This window comes from Sus scrofa, chromosome X, assembly GCF_000003025.6.
Source record: "Sus scrofa isolate TJ Tabasco breed Duroc chromosome X, Sscrofa11.1, whole genome shotgun sequence".
Lineage (NCBI taxonomy): Eukaryota > Metazoa > Chordata > Mammalia > Artiodactyla > Suidae > Sus > Sus scrofa.
In genome coordinates, this window is record NC_010461.5 from 65154 (window position 1) to 85654 (window position 20501).

General features: G+C 51.1%; 1 protein-coding gene across 10 annotated transcripts in view; it reads left to right on the top strand.

The window, feature by feature from the left end:
* Positions 1 to 20501, top strand: part of GYG2 (glycogenin 2) — a 37103-nt gene that overhangs the window by 12844 nt on the left and 3758 nt on the right. For 7 of the 10 annotated variants that reach the window (XM_021079763.1, XM_021079762.1, XM_021079761.1 and 4 more), the window contains exons 4-10: positions 1774 to 1948; positions 4052 to 4214; positions 5839 to 5965; positions 7328 to 7550; positions 10521 to 10727; positions 19016 to 19120; positions 19871 to 19978. In XM_021079763.1, the coding sequence (XP_020935422.1) occupies positions 1774 to 1948; positions 4052 to 4214; positions 5839 to 5965; positions 7328 to 7550; positions 10521 to 10727; positions 19016 to 19120; positions 19871 to 19978 (1108 nt within the window). The remainder of the gene's footprint in view (positions 1 to 1773; positions 1949 to 4051; positions 4215 to 5838; positions 5966 to 7327; positions 7551 to 10520; positions 10728 to 19015; positions 19121 to 19870; positions 19979 to 20501) is intronic. The other 3 variants (XM_021079767.1, XM_021079766.1, XM_021079765.1) reach the window with 2 other exon arrangements.

Below are 20501 nucleotides of genomic sequence, written 5' to 3' on the forward strand. Positions count from 1 at the left end.
GCTGGCCATTCTGACGGGTGTTGGGTGGTATCTCGGGGTGGTTTTGATTTGCATGTCTCAGTGCTGTTGAGCAGGTTGTCATGTGCTCGGTGGCCATCTCCGGCTCTTCTTTGGAGACGTGCCTATTCAGGTCTTTGCCCGTTTTACCATTGGGTTGGGTTTTTTTTTGCTGTTGAGTTGTATAAGTTTTGTTTTTTTTTCAAATGGCTAAGTTGTAGGGCCTTGGCATATTTGAAGAGCACTGGTCAGCAGTTTCATAGAGTGCCTTTCAACTCGGGTTTCTCCAGTATGTTTTCGTGCTTGGATTACGTGCCTGCATCTTTGAAGAACAGTCCTCAGAAGTCAGGTACCATCTTCAGTAGATCCTATTACGGCGTCTGCGGTGTTAACTCCGTTTTGCTGTCAGAAACATTCATCTTGGTCCCCCAGGGGGTGTCGCCACTGTAAAATTATTATTTTTCTGTCTTTGTGTTGATAAGTATCTCGGGGAGGAATGTTCAGACTTTGAAAACAAGCTCTTGCTCCTCAGAACCTTTACCCACTGATTTTGGGTCGGTCGGTGGATCTTGCCTGCAACAGCGAGAACCTGTGATATTCATCAAATGTGGTTTTTCTCTTTCCTTCATTCCTTCTGTATGTATTACCTGGATTCTCTCATAGCCAAGAGTTGCCTCTTCCCCTCATTCATGGCTGTGTCATGTGGGCGTTCCTGGGCCAGGGATGGAAGCTGTGCCACCGCAGCGATGCAAGCCACTGCAGTGACAACACCGGATCCTTAACCCATGGAGCCACCAGGGAACTCCTGAATATTCATTGTATATGTTGGGTGTGTTATTTGTTTTTTTGCCCAAACGGCTTCCGCTTTGGCTGCTGGGAGCTCCTCCTGAGTGGTTTTGAGATGCCCCCATCCTTTTTCTAGCACGCTCTTAATATTTTTGTCATCACAAGATATTCCAGGCTAAGATGAAATAGAATTTAATTACAATATTTTTTGAATGGAACAGAGGCAAATTTCATGTGGATGAAATGTACCCTCTTTCAAAATTTGAATCTCACACTTGTACGCAATGAGCAATGTAGGTTTGAATACATAAATTAAAAACTTTTTTAAACATGATTTTTTTCCACTTTCGTTGGTTTAGCGTTCTGTCAGTTTTCTGCTGTACAGCAGATTGACTCAGTCTCTCTCTCTCTCTCTCTCTCTCACACACACACACACACACACACACACACACACACACACACATTCTTTTTCTCCCATTATCCTCCATCAGGCTCCATCACAAGTGACTAGATAGAGGTCCCAGTGCTACACAGCAGGACCTCATTGCTTATCTACTCCAAAGGCAAGAGTTTGCATCTCTGAACCCCAGACTCCCCATCCATCCCAGTGCCTCCACCTCCCCCTGGGCAACTGCAAGTCTGTTCTCCAAGTTCACGGATGGCATTTGTCACGACTGTCAAAATGGTTTCTCCGGTCTCGGCATCTCCTCCCCGCGGACCGTACCCTTTGCAAAGAGAAAAGACCTCCCTAAGGGGTGGCCCGAACCTGCCGATGTTCAGATTGTTTAATATGTTTTGCTCTTCACGCTTGCCCAAGTTTTCCGCATGAACACAACGCACCTGTGGGGCACAAACGCCGGACGGTGAGGGCGGCAGTGACGGCGATGGGGCTTTGGGGCCGTGTTTCCCGCGCGTGCGCAGCGAGGGAGCGCGCGCGTCCCGTGTTAAAGGGTCTCCCGTTTTCCTGGGGTGCGGCGTGTCTTCTCACAGGGTGATCCTCTCGAGGGTGTTCGATGAGGTCCTCGAGGTGAAGCAGCTGGACAGCGCCGACGACGTGCACCTGGCGTTTCTGAAGCGACCCGAGCTGGGAGTCACCCTGACCAAGCTGCACTGCTGGACCCTCACGCACTACAGCAAGTGCGTCTTCCTGGATGCGGATACCCTGGTGAGTAGGGGGCGGGGGCGGCGGCCTTGAGGACCAGACGCTCCGCTTGATGAGGGGCGCCTCCCAAAGACCACGCCTCCCCCCCACCCCCTCAGGCCGGCTGCTCGCTGGTGCCGGTGGGTCCCTCGCAGGTACGGTCCACCTGTACCACCAGCATCACGAGATCCGCATCAGGGAGAACATACCTGCGAGCGTTGGGCCACACCCTCCAGGACCCGGGGCTGCTTGAGTTCCTTCCCTAGAATGGGCTTTGGTCCCACCTTGTTTCATCTGCACAAAATAATCCACTTAGAAAAATAGTCTGCCTGCATCGTGTCGTGGATTATGCAGAGCTGATGGGGCTGGTGTACCTGGCTTCGTAAGGCCTCCCCCCATGGTCATGTTAGGGAGTGACTCTCACTACAGGAGCCCAGGATGGGCAGTTTCAAAATCAGCCAATTGGATGGGAGGTCCCACTGTGGCCCCGTGGAAATGAAGCCGACTAATATCCGTGAGGATGTGAGTTCGATCCCTGTCCTCGCTCAGTGGGCTGAGGATCCAGCATTGCCATGAGTTGCAGTGTCGGCTGCAGATGAGGGTCAGATCTGGCATTGCTCTGGCCGCCAGCTGCAGCTCTGAGTCGACCCCTCGCCTGGGAACGTCCATATGCCGCAGGTGCAGCCCTTAAAAGAAAGAAAAAGATAGAAACAAAACTCTCTGTTGATGTGTTTCCTGAAACCTGTGGGTCACCTTTGCCAGATGAAAGAACGTATAATTAGGAGCGTTTCATGGACGATCTTGAGAACCTTGAGATAATGTCATTTCCGAGATGGTGCTACTTCAATCCCTTGAAATAAACCAGGGGCCCGTCTTAACACGCACACGCTTTCTTTGCTGAATATAAGCCTGAGAAAGCGTGGCTGTCATGCAAAACATTTGGACACAAGTTGCCCATCTCTCAACACTCTGTTTCCCAGCCTGTTGCTTTTCTCCCTCACGTACCAGAGTTTAAGACACCTGCTGTGATTTACCGAGTCGAGCTCGTCCTGCTGCCCACAGGACGGGCCAGTCCTGTGCCAGACAGGTGTTGGCGCGCAGAGGTGTGAATTGATTCAGAAAGACTAAAGCGCTGGTGGACTGGGTGTCCCGAAGAATCCCTGCGTTGAGTTAGAATTCAGGCTTCTTTTCTACGAAAAGGGGAGAGGGGGGAGTCCGGGTTCTGGTCAGAATTGCTTCCTTCCTGCACGTCTTTCACGCGTGGACCTGATGAGCATGTTGCCTCTGAGCCAAACAGAGGCATTTTTGCTTGACGCGCATGGTGTGGGAGGCAGTGTTCCCGGAGATGGGCCGCTATGTATACGTGATGCTAGAGGCCACGTGCCTTTCGTGATGAATGTGTGGCCAAAGCAATAGACTGCAAACATTCAAGTAAAAGAAACACATCAGCTCTGGCGTCACATTGGTTTTTCCCTGATTTACTGACGCTTGCGAGCAACCCCCCTTGCGTGATGAGCGTCTCCAGGTCGGGATGTTTCCTGAGAGCAAAACAAAGGAATGTTTGCCTCAAGCTCATTACGCAGGAGCCGGGCTCCCAGAGACCCGCCGTGACACCTGCCGCTTGCGGCCACATCCCTTTGGCCGTTAACTTGGAGCAAAGCAATAGAAAATAAACATTAAAGTAAAAGAAGCAGATGCAGTACAGAGTCAGATTGGTTCTGCCCTATTATTTATTTATGTATTGCTTGCTAGGGCTGCACCTGCCGCACATGGAGGTTCTAGGCTAGAGGTTGAATTGGAGCTGCACCTGCCGGGCGACCCCACAGCCACAGCAACGCGGGATCCGAGCCACGTCTGCGACCTGCACCACAGCTCACGGCAGCGCTGAGCGAGGCCAGGGATCGACCCCACATCCTCATGCATACTAGTCGGGTTCCTTACCCCCTGAGCCACCAAGGAACTCCCCTGTTACTCAGTGGGCCACAATGTGTACTTTAAGCTCCAGGCAATATCCTTTTAGTCAGTAATGTGGCGCAAAAGCAGTCGGATGCAAAGGCTAGAGAAGAAGAGACGGATGCCGTGCTGAGATTGCTTCCTCCCTGTGACACGCCGGCTCTCTTTCCCCAGGTCCTGGCCAATATCGATGAGCTGTTCGATCGGACAGAGTTTTCTGCGGCCCCCGATCCTGGGTGGCCGGATTGCTTCAACAGCGGGGTGTTCGTCTTCCAGCCCTCGCTGGAGACGCACGGGCTCCTGCTGCGGCACGCCGCCGACCACGGCAGCTTCGACGGTAGGCGACGGGGCCCCAGGTGACTGTGGGAGACGAGGGGGTCTGCCTGCATCTCACGGGCTCACCGGCACATCCCCGCCGACACTCTGCTGCTGTGATTGGCAGCTTGACACCAGTGAGAGAGGGGGCTCGAGGAACACGGCCAGGCAGGGTAACAGGAGGAAGTGAAGACGTTAGTAAGTGAATACACAGCAGAGAGAACCGCTGAAAATATCGTCAGTGAGTGTACGGAGGGCTCCTCCATCCTGATCGCATGGCACGGGCAGACAGTCTTTCTCCAAAGGGCCGGATAGTGGTTGCAGCATCGTGGGCCGTACCACCTCTGTGGCAGGTACGTGTCCCTGCTGTTGTAGCGAGAAATCAGCCAGGGACAAGACGTCACTGAGCCTGGCCGTGTTCCAGCAAAACCTTCTGTACAAACACAGATGCGTGCTTTATTGGCCAATCCCGGTATAGAATAGAGGGGAGACTTAACTGCGAACCAACCAGAAACCAGGTATTTGCCAGATCAGGCATCATGGATGGAGAAGATGCTGTAGTTTTTATAATGTGCAAGAAAATACTAGACTATGGAAGAATTAGGATGTAAATTGGCGCAGCGCTGTGGAAACCGTATGGAGGTTCCTCAAAAGACAAAAAATAGAAACTACCATCTAATCCAGTAATTCCACTCCTGGGTATATCTCCAAAAACACAACTAAAAAACACTAATTAATTTGTAAAGATCCATGCACCCCAGTATTCACAGCAGCACTATTCACAATAGCCAAGACATGGAAACAACCTAACTGTCCATCGACAGAGGAATGGCTAAAGAAGATATGGTCCATATGGAATGGAATATTACTCAGCCACGAAAAAGAATGAACCAATTCCATTTGCAGCAACATGGATGGACCTGAAGGGCATTATACATAGTGAAACACATCAGACAGAGAAAGTCAAATACTGTATGTTATCACTTATGAGTGGAATCTAAAAAATACAACAAACTAGTGAATATCACGAAAAAGAAGCAGACTTGCAATACAGCAGACAGAGTGGTGGTGACCTGTGGGGAGGGGATTAAGAGGTGTAAATAAAATAAGCTACAAGGAGATATCGTTGCACAGCCTAGGGAATATAGCCGATATTTTATAACAACTGTAAATGGAGTATAACCTTTAAAAATTGTGAACACCTCTTTTGTACACCTGTAACTTAACGTAACAGTGAAGCAACTGTACAAACAAACAAACAAAAAAAAAACAAAAAAAACATAGGCAGAAAAAGAAAGAAAACTTGGTTCTAGGTAAGGATGAGGAAGTTGACAAAAGTTGGCAGAAAGGATAGGGAAAGCAGTTGTCAGTACCTGGTGGAATTCGTTGGCAGAAGGGAGAATTTGGGAGACCCTACGCGAGGTTATTAGCCATCGTTTGTGTCATCAGGGGGAATTCTGGAGAGAGCACTTTTTAAATGAATGCTGTGGGTCTCCGTCCCTTTTGAGATAACCATGGTGGTCAGGGAGCTGGGAGAAGGCATGCAATTTGTGTTTTCCCGCTACGCCCATCAGACACGTCTTGTGTCCTCTTGACGCTCTGCACCATTCGTGATTCACTTCTTTGGCTGTTTGTTGACTGCGTAGGGGCAGACCAAGGCTTGTTGAACAGTTTCTTCAGTAGCTGGTCCACGGCCGACATCCACAAGCACCTGCCGTTCATCTATAACCTGAGTAGCAACACGGCGTACACGTACGGCCCCGCTTTCAGACAGTAAGTTTTACGTGGAGCCCCATCTGTCTGCCTGCCGCTGCCGGTCACGGGTTCTCTCTCTCAGAATCCGTGCCATCTTTTGGCATCTTGGAGGGAAAAATCCCCAGGTCGTCCCTGCACCTGCTTATTTATCCGTTTATGTGAGAGGTAGTCAAGGCAGCAAGGCTTAAGGAGAGTGGTTCCCAAAGTGTTGCCCAGGGAACCCCCAGGGGTTCCCCGCCACTCTTTCCAGGATTTGTGAAGTCAGTGACTTAAAAAAAAAATTAATTCTGTGGGAGTTCCCGTGGCGGCTTAGTGGTAACAAACCCAACTAATATTCCTGAGGAGGCGGGTTTGATCCTTGGCCTCACTCATCGAGTTAAGGATCTGGCATTCTGTGCCTGGGGTGTAGGTCGCAGACGTGGCTTGGATCCTGTGTTGCTGTGGCCATGGTGTAGACCAGCCCTGTAGCTCCGATTCAAGCCCTAGCCTGGGAACTTCCATATGCTGAAGGTTCGGCCCTAAATGCCAAAAGTAATAATAATTCTGAGATGTTATTTTTCCCTTTTTCACTCCCATTTCCTCATAAATAAATTTGCGGAAATACCACGATGTGATAAAGCATTGGGCTGAATGCAGGTGCAGATAAGAGAAACCAGCTGTCCCCTATTGAAACAGTCAAGATGTCACTCTTATAACAAATTTTATTTTATTTTATTTATTTATTTTTGCTTTTTTAGGGCTGTGCGCCTGGCATATGGAGGTTCCCAGGCTAGGGGTTGAATTGGAGCTACAGCTGCTGGCCTGCGCCACAGCCACTGTCAAGCAATGCAAGATCCCAGCTGCATCGGTGACCTACACCACGGCTCAGAGCAGCACCAGATCCTTAACCCACTAAGCGAAGCCAGGGATTGAACCTGCAACCTCATGGATGCTCGTCAGGTTCTTAACCCTCCGAGCCACAAGGGGACCACCTGCCCATCTTTACAAGACCCTGGATGTATTCTTCCTATTTTGGGAAATGTTCCCGGGGAGTTATATTTATGTTTCTTATTCTATGGAAGGTGAAAGACTGGGGACATTGATTGATTAACAGATTAGTATAATTTTCTTCCATTTTCTTTTCTTTCTTTCTTTCTTTTTTTTTTTTTTTTTTTTGGCTTTTTAGGACCGCACGTGCAGCATATGGAAGTTCCCAGGCAAGGGCCTGTGCCACAGCCACAGCCACGCCAGGATCCTTAACCCACTGAGCGAGGCGGGGGCTCGAACCTGCGTCCTCGTGATACTTGTCGGGTTGGTAACCCGCTGCGCCCCGCCCGGGACCTCCCGATGACAATTATTTCCCAGGACAGGAGGGACCTATGCTCTATGTTTCCTTGTCAGATTCGGCTCCAGGGCGAAGGTTGTCCACTTCCTGGGGTCCAGGAAGCCCTGGCACTACACCTACAATCCCGAGACGGGCTCCGTGTGCACGGACGGCGCCGGGGCGCTCAGCCAGCACCAGGCGTCCTTCCTTAACCTCTGGTGGAAGACCTTCCACCGCGGCGTCCTGCCTCTTTATGAAACTGTCCTGGAGGAGGGCGAGCAGACCCCCCCAGGACACACGGTAAGTACGCGTGTCCCTCACGGTCCGAGAAGGAAGCCCCCAGGGGGATACATGGTCCCTGAGCAGGTGGGATGGGTTTTTCTTCCTGTCCTTCAGGAGTCGGCAGCATGCACGCAGAAGGATGCTGCAAGAGGCAGGCACCTGTTTTGTTCTTTTCCTTTTTTGGGTGCAGCATCATGAATGGTTCATGAGCGGACCGGCCGCTGTGGTTTCCAGGACGGGTGCTTCCACGGGTGTTTCAATGAGCCCCTGCATCAGGGCAGCAACCACTCGCAGATGAAGTGGCTCAAGACGAATCGATGAGAAATGCGGTTGGAGGCGACATTTGCCACTTTCCTGTCCTCACCTGAAGGACCAGTCGGGGGAGGCAGTGTCTGAAGAGGGTATTTTGTAACGTGTTGATTGGCACCCATTTGATTTTTTTTTTTAATTTATTTTTTGGGGTTCCCGTCGTGGCGCAGCAGAAACGAATCCGACTAGGAACCATGAGGTTGTGGGTTTGATCCCTGGCCTCACTCTATGGGTTAAGGATCCGGCGTTGCTGTGAGCCATGGTTTAGGTCACAGACGTGGCTCAGATCTGGCGTGGCTGTGGCTGTGGCGCAGGCCGGCAGCTGTAGCTCCGATTAGACCCCTAGCCTGGGGACCTCCATATGCCATAAGTGTGGCCCTAAAAAGACAAAAGATGAAAAATATATATATTTTTTATGGACGTGTGGTTGATGTACAGTATCATGTGAGTTTCAGGTGTGCAGCAGAACGATTCAATTATGCACATAGATTTATATATTCTTGTTTAGGTTCCTTCCCTGATAGGTTATGGCAAAATACTGGGTATGGTTCTCTGTGCTGTACGGTAGGTAGGTCCTTGTTGATTCTCTGTTTTATGTCTGGTCGTGTATGTATATTAATCCCAAACTCTTAATTTATTCCTCCCCTCTCCTCCTGATTTTTCTGGAGTTTGGGGTTAGCAGATGCCAACTCTGACGTTTAGAATGGATAAACAGTAGGCGTTCCCATTCTGGTTCAGCGGTAACGAACCTGGCTCGTATCCATGAGGGTGCAGGTTTGATCCCTGGCTTCACTCAGTGGGTTAAGGATCAGGCATTGCCATGAGCTGTGGTGTAGGTCCCAGACACGGCTTGGATCTGGCGTTGCTGTGGCTGCAGTGTGGGCCAGTGGCTAGAGCTCTGATTTGACTTAGAGCCTGGGAAGTTCCACATGCTGTGGGAGCGACCCTAAAAAGACCAAAAAAAGGAGTTTCCGTCGTGGCGCATTGGTTAACGAATCCGACTAGGAACCATGAGGTTGTGCGTTCAATCCCTGCCCTTGCTCAGTGGGTGAAGGATCCGGCATTGCCGTGAGCTGTGGTGTAGGTTGCAGACGCGTCTCAGATCCTGCGTTGCTGTGACTCTGGCGTAGGCCAGTGGCTACAGCTCCGATTAGACCCCTAGCCTGGGAACCTCCATATGCTGCGGGAGCGGCCCAAGAAATGGCAAAAAGACAAAAAAAAAAAAAAAAGATTAAAAAAAAAAGGAATGGATAAACAGTAAAATCCTACTGTATAGCACAGGGAACTCTATCCAATCTCCTGCGATAAACCACAGTGGAAAAGAATATGAAAAAGAATATATAGTAAATATAAATAAAATTTAAATAGATATGTTACATATAAATATTGCATGTAATATATCACATATCAAAGAATATATATATAAAGCTATCATTTCGCTGTATAGCAGAAATTAGCACAACATTGTAAATCAACTGTACTTCAATTAAAAAAAACGAAAAGCCCTACCTGCTCTCCAGAGTAGCGTTTATGCAGTGGATTTAACGAGGAGGCATGAGCCTGGCAAAACACCTTTTACAATAAGGTCCGAGGAAACTTTCTTTCTTTGTTGATTTTTACTAGCACCCTTTACTGGTGCAGTGGAGTCCAGGGTCGGTCAAGGCACAGGGACCTTGGAAAGAATGGATAGTTTGGTGTTTTCTCTGGTTTGGGTTTGGGTGGAGCTGGGCTTTCCAAGTAGACGCCACCGTTTCCTGCTTCTGTGCAGGAGCCAATAAGCATTTATGCCGATCTCGTCCCCGATGAGAAGTTGCGGTGCTTTTCTGCCCAGCAGGCTGCTGCATCCGCGATTCTATGCAAAGAAAGTAAGACTCAGTGGTTCTGAGGCTTTTTTTTTGAGATAAAATGAGGTCGGGCATTCCTCTAGCGGCTCAGCAGGTTAAGAACCTCACATAGTGTCTGTGAGGATGCGGGTTCCATCCCTGGCCTCGCTCCGTGGGTTAAGGATCCAGTGTTGCTGTGGCTGTGGTGTAGACCTCAGCCGCAGCTCCGATTCGACCCCCTGATGCTGTGTGGTCCCCACTTAAAGCGTTCATGCCTTTTCCCACCTGTCACCCTCTGAGTGTTGGATCCGAATGGACGCTGTCTTGTCACCAGGAGCCCTGTGGACCTGGGGGCCTCTCTGTCAGCCAGAGGGCATGGGAGACCTCGCCTCCGCCCAGAACACATACGGCTCACCTGCAGGTTCTCGGGGCACAGCATCACAGGAGCACATGGCATCCATTGGCCGTGCTTCTGGTTTTTTTTTTTCTTTTTGGGTGTATGGAAGTTCCCGGGCTAGGGGTCTAATCAGAGCTGCAGCTGCAGGTCTGTACCACAGCCCCGGCAACACCAGATCCGAGCTGCATCTGCAACCCACACTGCAGCTTATGGCAACGCCGCATCCTTAACCCATGGAGCGAGGCCAGGGATGGACCTCGCATCCTCATGGACTCTGTGTCGGGTTCGTAACCCGCTGAGCCACCGCAGGACCTCCCCACGCTTCTGATTACTGAAATTGGATGGGAAATGGGGACCACTGGCCCCCGCGGAATGGGATGGGTCCTAGGGCCCCAAGGGCAGTGGTGAGTTGCAAAGATTGCGAGAAACGTTGCTAAGCGTGCCCCCCCTGTTTTGCAGGCTCACCTCAGGGGCGCTGGGTCACCCAGTGCATGTTCAGGGCCCACTGCTGAGGGACCGGGTGTAAGTTCCATGCCCAGCACCGAGGAGCCGGGTGCAAATTCTGCAGAAGGGCCCAGCCAGCCCAGGCCTGCCCGGGACCCACTGGAGAGAACCGTGGTGGTGTCAGAGACCCCTCCTTCGCCTGAAGCACCTTCTGCGGAAGATGTAAGTGGGCGTGGTTTGCATGGCCCGGTGGAGCGGGAGACGCGGGTTAGTCCCTGGATGTCCCTGGGCCCCTGAGGATTTAGAGAATTGCAGAATTGCCTGGCGCGGTACAGCCATCCACAGACACATCCTCACCTCTGCAAGCTAGACATGCTACCTTAGGTGGAAGTGGGGTCTTTGCAGGGATGATTGAGCTAAGATCCTCGATGTGGGCAGGTGGCCCTGGATTTTCCCGGTGGCCCCAAGGTCATCACCCGTGTTTGTGTAAGAGGGGGACGGAGGGGGAATCTGATGAGATGGGATGGCGCAGAGGTGGGAGGGGCAGAGATGGGAGGCTGGTGAGCTGCTGGCTTTGAAGATGAAGATGCCATGTGCCGAGGGAGCTGGGTACCACTTCTCGCTGGAGGTGGCAAAGAAACAGGTCCGTGCTGGAAGCTTCTGTGGGAAGTCAGCTCCGCCCACACCCACCCAGTGGGGCCCTCTGCCTTCCAGAACAGCTGACATCATCAGCCGGCACCGTTTTAAGCCACCAAGTTCATGGCCCCTCTGTCACACAGCAGCCATGGAAAACTAATACCTGGAGAACAGAGGTTCAGTCTCTTCCAGAGTGTTGGGGAGTCCCCAGTTTTTCAAGTTCAAAAGGCAAAGCTTGGAGCTCCCGCTGTGGCTCAGAGGAAACAAACCTGACTAGTATCCATGAGGATGCAGGTTTGATCCCTGGCCTCGCTCTGTGGGTTACGGTTCTGGTGTGGCCATGAGCTTTGGTGTCGGTCACAGATGTGGCTCAGATCTCACGTAGCTGTGGCTGTGCTTTGCAGCCTCCAGAGAACTTTCATATGCCAGGGGTGCAGCCCTAAAAAGTGGGGGGGGCAAAGCTTTCTGGGCGCAGGGGAAGAGGTGGCAGGAATGTGTTTTACAGTGAGACCCCCTTGAACACGACTGTTTCAGGCGTTGTCATTGTACATTCTCACGTTCAAAAGCTGTTTTTCCCAATTCCTATGGGTCTCCCAAGAATTAACACGAATTTGTGGCTGGGGACGGACCTGGGGGCTGGAGGGAAGAGAAACTGTCCTTTTCCGTGTTTTGGGAATAACTCTGGAGCTGTTTCTCCAGGATGATAAGCCACGCCTGTTTCAAGTTTAGCAAATCTATCCATGGCAGGCAGGCTGCATCTTGCTTGAATGTGGGATCCATGAGGTCCAGGCAACTCCCTGCATTAATCATTTTTGAGGTGCCGTTTCCAAGCACCATCCAGACAAACGGAAAAATAAAAAAACCCCACCCACCCACGTTTGGACTGCGGGGGTGGTAGAAGGCGAGCTTTGCCCAGCTTTTTTATTCCTCCTCCTGTTCCCTGAGGGCCTCTCTGCCGGCTCTGGGCCCCAGGAAGTGCCTTTTGAGAGTTAAGTTTCCAGGAATGTAAAGAATCTGTCAGTTAAGCTCTTAAATGACCCCTCGTCCCTGTGGTGCCTGGAGGAGCCCTGAGCCTGCAAGGATCTTTTTTCTTTTCTTTTCTTTTCTTTTTTAAATAGAGTTGATGTACACTGTTGCATTAGTTTCAGGAGTGTAGCAGAGCGATGCAGTTATTATGTTTTTTTTTTAAGATTATAGTCCATAAATAGGTTATTGCCAGATACTGAATATCATCTCCTGTGCTCGTCAGTAAATCCTTGCTGCCGGGATTTTTTAAAAGTCAGCGTTCACACGAAATGTTTAACCCACACGTAAGACTCCGTGAAGGACCTCCGTGAAAACCCTTTCCAGCTCCGATGCTTATTTTGATGGGTCCAGTGGACCAGCCTAAAGGATGCAGAGATAGCGGGTCAAACAGTATTTCTCCGTGTGCCAGGAAGGGTGTTCCTGGCAGAGATTAGCATTTTGAAAAACTCCCATCAGCAGAGGCAAAGAATTACATAGGAGGGATTAGCAAGGCCCTGTGGTAGAGCACAGATGAAATAAACCATCCTGGAAGAGAGTATGAAAAAGAGGAGTTCCCCTGTGGCACAGTGGGTTAAGTACCTGGCATCATGGAAACAGCCTGGGTCGCTGCTGTGGTGCGGGTTCGATCCCTGGCCGGGGCAATTCCACATGTGGCAGGTGTGGCCAAAACAAACAAAAGAAGAACATGAGAAAGGATATACACACGTATATAAGTTTGCCGGAGTCACTTTGCAGGAACACAACATTGTAAATTAACTCTACGTCAATATAGTTTTTTAAAAGAGAAGAAACATCTCATCGATTGAATATTTGGTGATGAAATGCGTCTGTAAAACGATGACGTTCGAGTGTCCGTCGTGGCGCAGTGGTTCACGACTCCGACTAGGAACCATGAGGGTGCGGGTTTGATCCCTGGCCTCGCTCAGTGGGTGAGGTTGCGGGTTTGATCCCTGGCCTTGCTCAGTGGGTTGAGGATCCGGTGTTGCCGTGAGCTGTGCTGTAGGTCGCAGACGTGGCTTGGATCCCGCGATGCTGTGGCTGTGGTGTAGGCTGGCGGCTACAGCTCCGATTGAACCCCTAGCCTGGGAACCTCCACATGCTGCAAGAACGGCCCTAGAAATGGGGAAAAAAAAAAAAAAAAGACGCCGTCACTGCCCTTTTAAGAGGCAGGGATCTTTGTAGTGTCATTGTTTTATGCGCCCAGGTATGAATTCACGAGTTAGGCAGCATCACCACCACCTACTGGCCGTACATTGAATGATATGCTCCCGATTCTTTCCTGGGGAATTGGGAACCCAATGCCCAAAAAAACATATTTTCACAACTCCCTGTAGCTGTGCAGGAGCTGAGTCTGGACCTGGGAGGCACTGTGGATGCAAGGTCTCCGTTTTCAGAAGTGAAGCTGAATAATATCTCATTTATTTCCCATATAAGTGCATGTGTAAGAGAGATATTTTTTGCTAGTTCTTTATTTTTGGCCACACCCACAGCACGGGGCAGTTCCCGGGCCGGGGATTGAACCCTCAATACAGCAGCGGCCCAAGTCACAGCAGGGACCACGCCAGATCCTTCACCTGCCAAGCCACACAGGAACGTCTCTGTTCTTCGTTTTTTCTTTTTAGGGCCGCACCTGCGGCCTATGGCAGGGCCCGAGCTAAGGGGCTGCAGCTGCCGGTCTACACCACAGCCACAGTGATGCAGGATCCAAGCCGTGTCTGCGACCTACATCACAGCTCACGGCAACCCCGGATCCTTCACCCCACCCCAACCCCCCGAGCGAGGCCAGGGATCGAACCTGGATCCTTACGGCCACAATGTCAGGTTCTTAAGCTGCTGAGCCACAGCGGGAGCTCCTCTTCCTCTTTGGTTCGTGAAGACCTGTGCGCGTTTGTATTCTCTGCTTTCACCCCGACAGTGGTACGTTCCCAGGATGCCGGTCCATGGGGCAGCGGCGTGTGTGTTCGTTGCTGGTTCTAAATTTCCCTTCTTGGGGGTGGTGGCCGGGAGCCACGTCTCGCCCTGTCCCGTGGCTCTCCCTTCCGTGCGTGGGTGATCTGGCTTCAGCATGTTCTTTCTGCTTCCATCTTTCTGGAGCCAGACGCCTTCGAGCCTTGGAATGTTGTCCATGCTTGAGCTTCTGTGTGTTCTTTGCGCCGAGAAGCCTCTGGATGTTTCTTCCCTTCCCATGCGTGTCTCTTTTCAAAGTTGACTCAAGCTTCTGGCAGCGGGTTGGGGGTACGACTCGGCGAAATGCTGATCGTTGAAGGATCCAGAGACGTGCCATCTGCAGAAGCCCCGCGTCCCGGGGCTTCGTTCCCGAGCTCGCCAGCAAAGGGCTGCAAGGCTGGCTCTGCGCCCGCGATTGTCCTCGTCCGTCCTCGGAATTCCCTCCCTCTCTGTCGCTGGAAAGAAAGAGGGGAGTATTTATTATCCCTGTGTCCACTTATATTTATTTCCGTTGTTAACGTGCATTTTTTGGTCTTTCTTTTTAAATGGAAGTAGAGGCTGTTTCCATCGTGGCGCAGGGGTTCACGAACCTGACTAGCATCCTTGAGGACACGGGTTCGATCCCTCGCTTCGCCCTGTGGGTTAAGGATCTGGTGTTGCCGTGAGCTGTGGTGTCGGTCGCAGACACGGCTCAGATCCAGCATTGCGGTGGCTGCGGTGTCGGCGGGCAGCTACAGCTCCGATCCAACCCCCAACCTGGGAACATCCCTTTGCCACCAGTTCGGCCCTTAAAGACAAAAAAAAAAAAAAAAAGAAAAAAAAAATAGAGTTGCTGTACAGTGTTCTGATCATTTAGGTGTACAGTGAAACGATTCACTTCCATATATATATAAATCTGAAAAAGACTATGCCTCAAAACATTGTCAGTACATATGTATATTCTTTTTTTATTATTATTATTACTCAGATGCATTTATCACATCTGTAGTTGTCTAATGATCATCGCAATCTGATTTCACAGGATGTCCATCCCACAGCCCAAGCGCATCCCCCCACCCCCCAACCTGTCCCCTCCGGAGACCACACGTTTTTCATTGTCCGTGAGTCAGCGTCTGTTCTGCAAAGACAGTCCGTCTGTCCTCTGTTCAGATTCCACTCTATGCATGTTCTTTTTCGGATTCTTTTCCACGATGGCTTATGACAGGGTGTTGAACGTCGTTCTCAGTGCCCTGTAGAAGGACTTCGTGGTTTATCTGTTTTATCTCCCTGAGCTTTTATTGGAGCCATCAGGATGCTCGTGCAGACCTGTTAGCATGACTTGCCGTTGCTGCTTCTCCTGAAGTGCAACTTGGGAGACGCTCCCGCATCTAAAGCCACGCCGGAGAGGGGGCTTATCAGGCCCTCCGTTCCTGTCAACTCTGCAGCCCTGAGTTCAGTCCCTTCCAAGGAAGGGGAAAATGTCACGACGCCCCACGTGGAATTTCTCTGTGTGTTCTTTGTGGAGAGACATGCAGGTGACAACACGGGCGTTTCGTCACTCCAGTTTGCCTCATCTTTTGGGGGGCACTGACTGTTTGCCAGGCGCCTGGCTTTCTTTGTCCGTGACATCAGGTGTCTGTGCCATGGGTTATTAAAGAAATAGCGTCTCAGAGTGGGGAAGGGATTTATCTGGCTATTTGTACATTTTTTTCTTAAGCGGGCGTCTGCATTCAAATCTAGAACATTCTGCCCCCCAGCCCTAACTGGAGAAGGAAATTATGTATTTGGATCGTGTGCATGTTGGTGTGATAGTGCATTTACCTCGTTCACACTGTTTTTGCCTCCTAAACGTTGTGGTAGTGTTTTGTAGAGCAAAGGGACTGAAGGTGCCTTCATGATGGGAGGTTTCTTGGGCTCGCAGAGGGCTGGGTGATCAGAGCAGAGCACGCTCAAATCCCCTGTCTCTCCTGTGTGACTTTGGCATCCTTAACCCTTGTCTCTGTCTGCAAATGAAACTTTTCCCCCGGCAGAGCAGGAAGCACACCCTCACAAGGCTGCTGTGCAAAGGAAAAGGCATGACGTGGACATTGAGGAGTGCATGTTAGGAACCGGGTTGGAACACGGAATGAAATGGAGCTGCTGTTATCCTGGCCTTTCGTCTCTTGGATAACACGATCATTTTGCTTTCTCTCCGCATTCTTAGAGCTTTATGCTTGGATTTCACACCCATAATCAAGACTGGGGAGAACGAGCCGTATTGGGGGAGGGGGGGTTGAAATGTATTTTGCAAAAGTACAGTGGATTCGCCACGTTATGTCCACGTCTGCTGTACAGCAAAGTGACCCCGTCAGCCGTATACACACATGTGCCCTTGTGTGGTTTATCTTCCGTCCTGGTCTCTCCCAAGAGGTCCCAGTTGCTGATCCATTCTCAGTGTCCGGGTTGGCGTCTACGGACCCCAAACTCCCCGTCCAGCCCTCCCCCTCAGCAGCCCCATGTCTGGGCTCTGTGTCGGTGAGTCTGTTTCTGTTCTGTAGACAGGTGCATTTGTGTCACAGTTTAGATGCCACCTGGAAGTGATCTCCGAGGGTCTGTGTCTTTCTCTGTCGGACTGACTTCACTTGGTATGAGAATCTCTAGGTGCGTCCCTGTGGCGGCACACGGCAGGATGTCGTGTGTAGTAAAGAGCCGTTCTTTTACTTTGCACTTTCGAACTGATTCAGTAGAAAAATCAACATTAAAAAAAAAAAAAAGCAACTTCATGAACATACTATCTTCTACAGTAAAATTTAACTGAATTTCACCAAAAATGGCCTTTTTTTGGGGGGGTGTTAAGTTTTGTGCAGTTTTTACAGCAAAGTTACTTCCGTTTCTTATCACCCTCCTTTACCTCTGCCTCAGGACATTTGCACATGCTGTCCTGTTTTGCTCAGCGTGTTCTCTTTCTCACCCCATCTCCCGCTCATCTTCAAGACTTCATTTATGGGACGAGTTCCCGTTGTAGCTCGGCAGGTTAAGAACCTGACTGGTATCCGTGAGGATGCAGGTTCGATCCCTGGTCTTGCTCCATGGGTTAAGAATCTGGCGTCCCCACAAACTGTGGTGTAGGTTGCAGGTGCGACTCAGATCCTGTATTGCGGTAGCTGTGACATAGGCTGGCAGCGGTAGCTCTGATTCGACCCCTAGCCCAGGAACTTCCATATGCCACAGGTGCAGCCCTAAAAGGACAGGGGAGGAAAAAAGGTTCATTTCCCAAGTTACTCATTCAGGAGTGCTCCCCTCTCTCAACAAGATCGATCCGAGTTGTTACACCTGCCTTTGACCCTCTCTTGTCTTCCTTGGCAAAGGCTCTCATGGATGGTGAGCGCATGGCTGTTATTTGCGGACCGTTGATCTCTGTCCTTGGACTGTAGCCGACGAGGGTGGGGCCCCTGCGGATAGCCCACACCCCTGCCCATCTTCCCAGCTTTCCATAAATATCCAGGAATGCGCTCACAGCTGCCTCAGTTAATGCAGGGATTAATAGGACCTTTTCCAAATCGGGAAAGCTGGGGTCAGCAATCCAGAGCTGGGTGTATGCATTGTCACCCTCACTCAAAACCTGTGTGTGTGTGAGGTGGTTTTGGACGCTGCAAGCCCAGGATAAAGAGTCACTGATGCCTATCTGGCCCCTGCACTGGGTGTCAGTCCAGCCTCCCGTACGATTTGTGCTGAGTGTTTGCAGGGAGGATGGTCAACTGAGTGACCAAGTTCACTGTCAACTCTGGCTGACACCCTTTCAGTTACACCCCTGGAGCCTTTGGACTTGGATGGACTCCAGCCTGGGGGCCCAGGCTGGCCTCCCAGCCCTGAATCCATCAGGGTGGGCTCGCAGCTGTCACTAAGTGCCCCCCGATACACACGTCTGTTTCTTGTCTGTGTCCCGTTTAGCCGAGTTGGCAAAGACACACTCGGCTCTACGCAGTCACACAGGGATCCAGGATCCTGCCATGGCTCTGTTCTGTCACCTTCCAGGGTAGCATTTTTCCGAGGTGGCTCCGTGAGAGAGGATTAGGGTCCCGTGGGGAAGCCATCCATTGCCTGTCATGCATGATGTGGTCACCTATGCCTCTGGGATGGACTTTGCTGGGTCTGGTCCTTGGGAGAGCTGAGAAAGCAGCTGCTGGAATGGCTTTCTGTAGGGTTCCACTTGCGGATTCTAGCTGGAATTTGGAAGATGTTGGACATGGGGGGCACCTTGCTTTTCACCCAACCTGTGGGGACAGAGGGTAGGAAAAGTATCCCCATGTCACTGCCCAGTCTGGCGTGACTCACAGCGCATCTCAGTGCTGTGGGTGAGAATTCATCACACTGCCCTGCTCAGGTGCCAGGCCCCTTGGGGCTGAGCCAAGAAGCAGATGCCAGCGTGGACGAGCAGGGCACTCCCAGTCCCAGACCTGCTCCTCCTCCAGCTGTACTTGCATCATGGAGGCAGGAAGAAAAACCTGGGGGTATTTTTAATTTTTATTTTTTTATAATGACTTTTATTTTTTTCCATCATAGCTGGTTTGCAGTGTTCTTTCAATTTTCTACTGTACCGCGTGTTGACCCAGTGACACATACGTGTGTACATTCTTTTTTCTCCCGTGATCAGGCTCCATCATCAGTGACTAGACCGAGTTCCCAGTGCTACCCAGCAGGATCTCATTGCCCATCCACTCCAAAGGCAATAGTTTGCCTCTGTGAACCCCACATTCCCCGTCCATCCCCCTCCCCTCCTCTCAGCGGCAACCACAGGTCAGTTCTCCCAGTCCGGGAGTTTCTTTTCTGTGGAAAGGTTCATTCGTGCCCTGTATTAGAGTCCAGATATACGTGCTATCATAGGGTATTTTTAATGATGGACCTGAAGCTCTGTCCTAACTTACATTTGCTCTTTTTTTTAGATGCTAGGTTGGCCTGAAGTGGAAGCTTCTGCTGGAGAGCTGGGTGACCCTGTGTCACCAGCCTCCCCCCAGTTTGCAGACCTCACAGAGACCCCAACCGGCTCGGTATAACTCCTTCCTACCTCTTGGGCACATCCTGGGTGTCTCTGTGCACCTGTGCCCACTGGCCCCTCTTGCATATTGCTTCTCCGTCCCGTGACCTTTCTGAATGGCTCTTCCCCTTGTGTGGCAGCGAGTGGGTGTCGTTTCCAGGGGGCTACGAGCCCTGGCTGCCTGCTTCGCCTTTTCCCTCCTCCATCACTGGGCTTTGTGTCCGTCAGTCAGTCATTCTCTTATTTCTTGCTTTAGAGAGAATCAGACAGGAAAGAGATGCAGTGTCAATACTGCATGTACGTCTTCCTGAATTTTTAAAAAAATTCATGGCGCAACATTGAACCCATGTTTCTTATCAGTATTTGGGGATTTTGACTGTGCCTTTTTCCCCTAAATTTGCCCTCCTGAATCCGGGCTTCCGTGACTGTGCATCCCCCAGAAGGTTGAACCCACTCTTAACTCTCGCTGCGAGACCGTTTGAGTCAAATGCTTCCAGAGACGCTGGCTTTCAGCACGTTGAATCCGTCTCTGAAACGTGAAGCCTTATGCAGCGTGTGAACCCCTCAGCACCTCCTCCCAGGCAGGGAGCAGCGGGCGGCTGGCGGGACGTGCACAGTGGTCTCGGCTCAGGGGGTTCTTGAGCCCAACCCACCAGTTGGATCTTATTTCCCCGGGAAAAGGCATTCGCTGTCATTTCACTTAAGGCTGCACGGAGCTCTGAAGCCCCGCAGCCGACTAACCAGGAAACGGTTGTGTTTGCAGCAGCCAGCGGATACGGCCGAAGGCGGCCCCTCTGAGGAATCCTTGGAACCAAGCCCGGTGCCCCCTGTGGATGTCACCAGGGATCCCAGACTCCAGGACGCTTTGGAGGTGGTGTCCTAGCCATTTGCTTGGTCCAGCTGCCCTGATGGATGCTGTGCGCGATCCGGGGGGGCCGCCTCTAAACGTGCACCTGCCATCACTAAGCTTCGCAGCATCCCTGATTTAAGATGCGCGTGCGGCCGCTTCTGTTGCTTAGAGCCCTGTAGCCTCGCCCTGGCTTGTGCCTGCTGCGGTGGCCGGTCCCTGCTCCTCTCTGTCCTCAGCTCTGATAATCACGGGCCATCCTCTCTTTAAACACTGTTCTGCCAAAGTTAATTGAGGTGACGGGGCTGTGCTGTGTTTTCCTGCAGAGTCAGCATGGAAGCAAATATCAATTGTCTCCAAAAAAAAAAAAAAAATAGAACCTAAAAGCTGGGACATTGGGGGGTGAATATTTTCATCCAAATTGAGCATGTGTCGGGGTCTTCTTGAAGAAGGAAGAGAAGGATGCTTTCCTCCTGACCCTTCCTCTTCCGGATATTACAGTGCTAAACCTCAGTCTCTCTGATGATATGTTTCCTGCAGGCAGTTG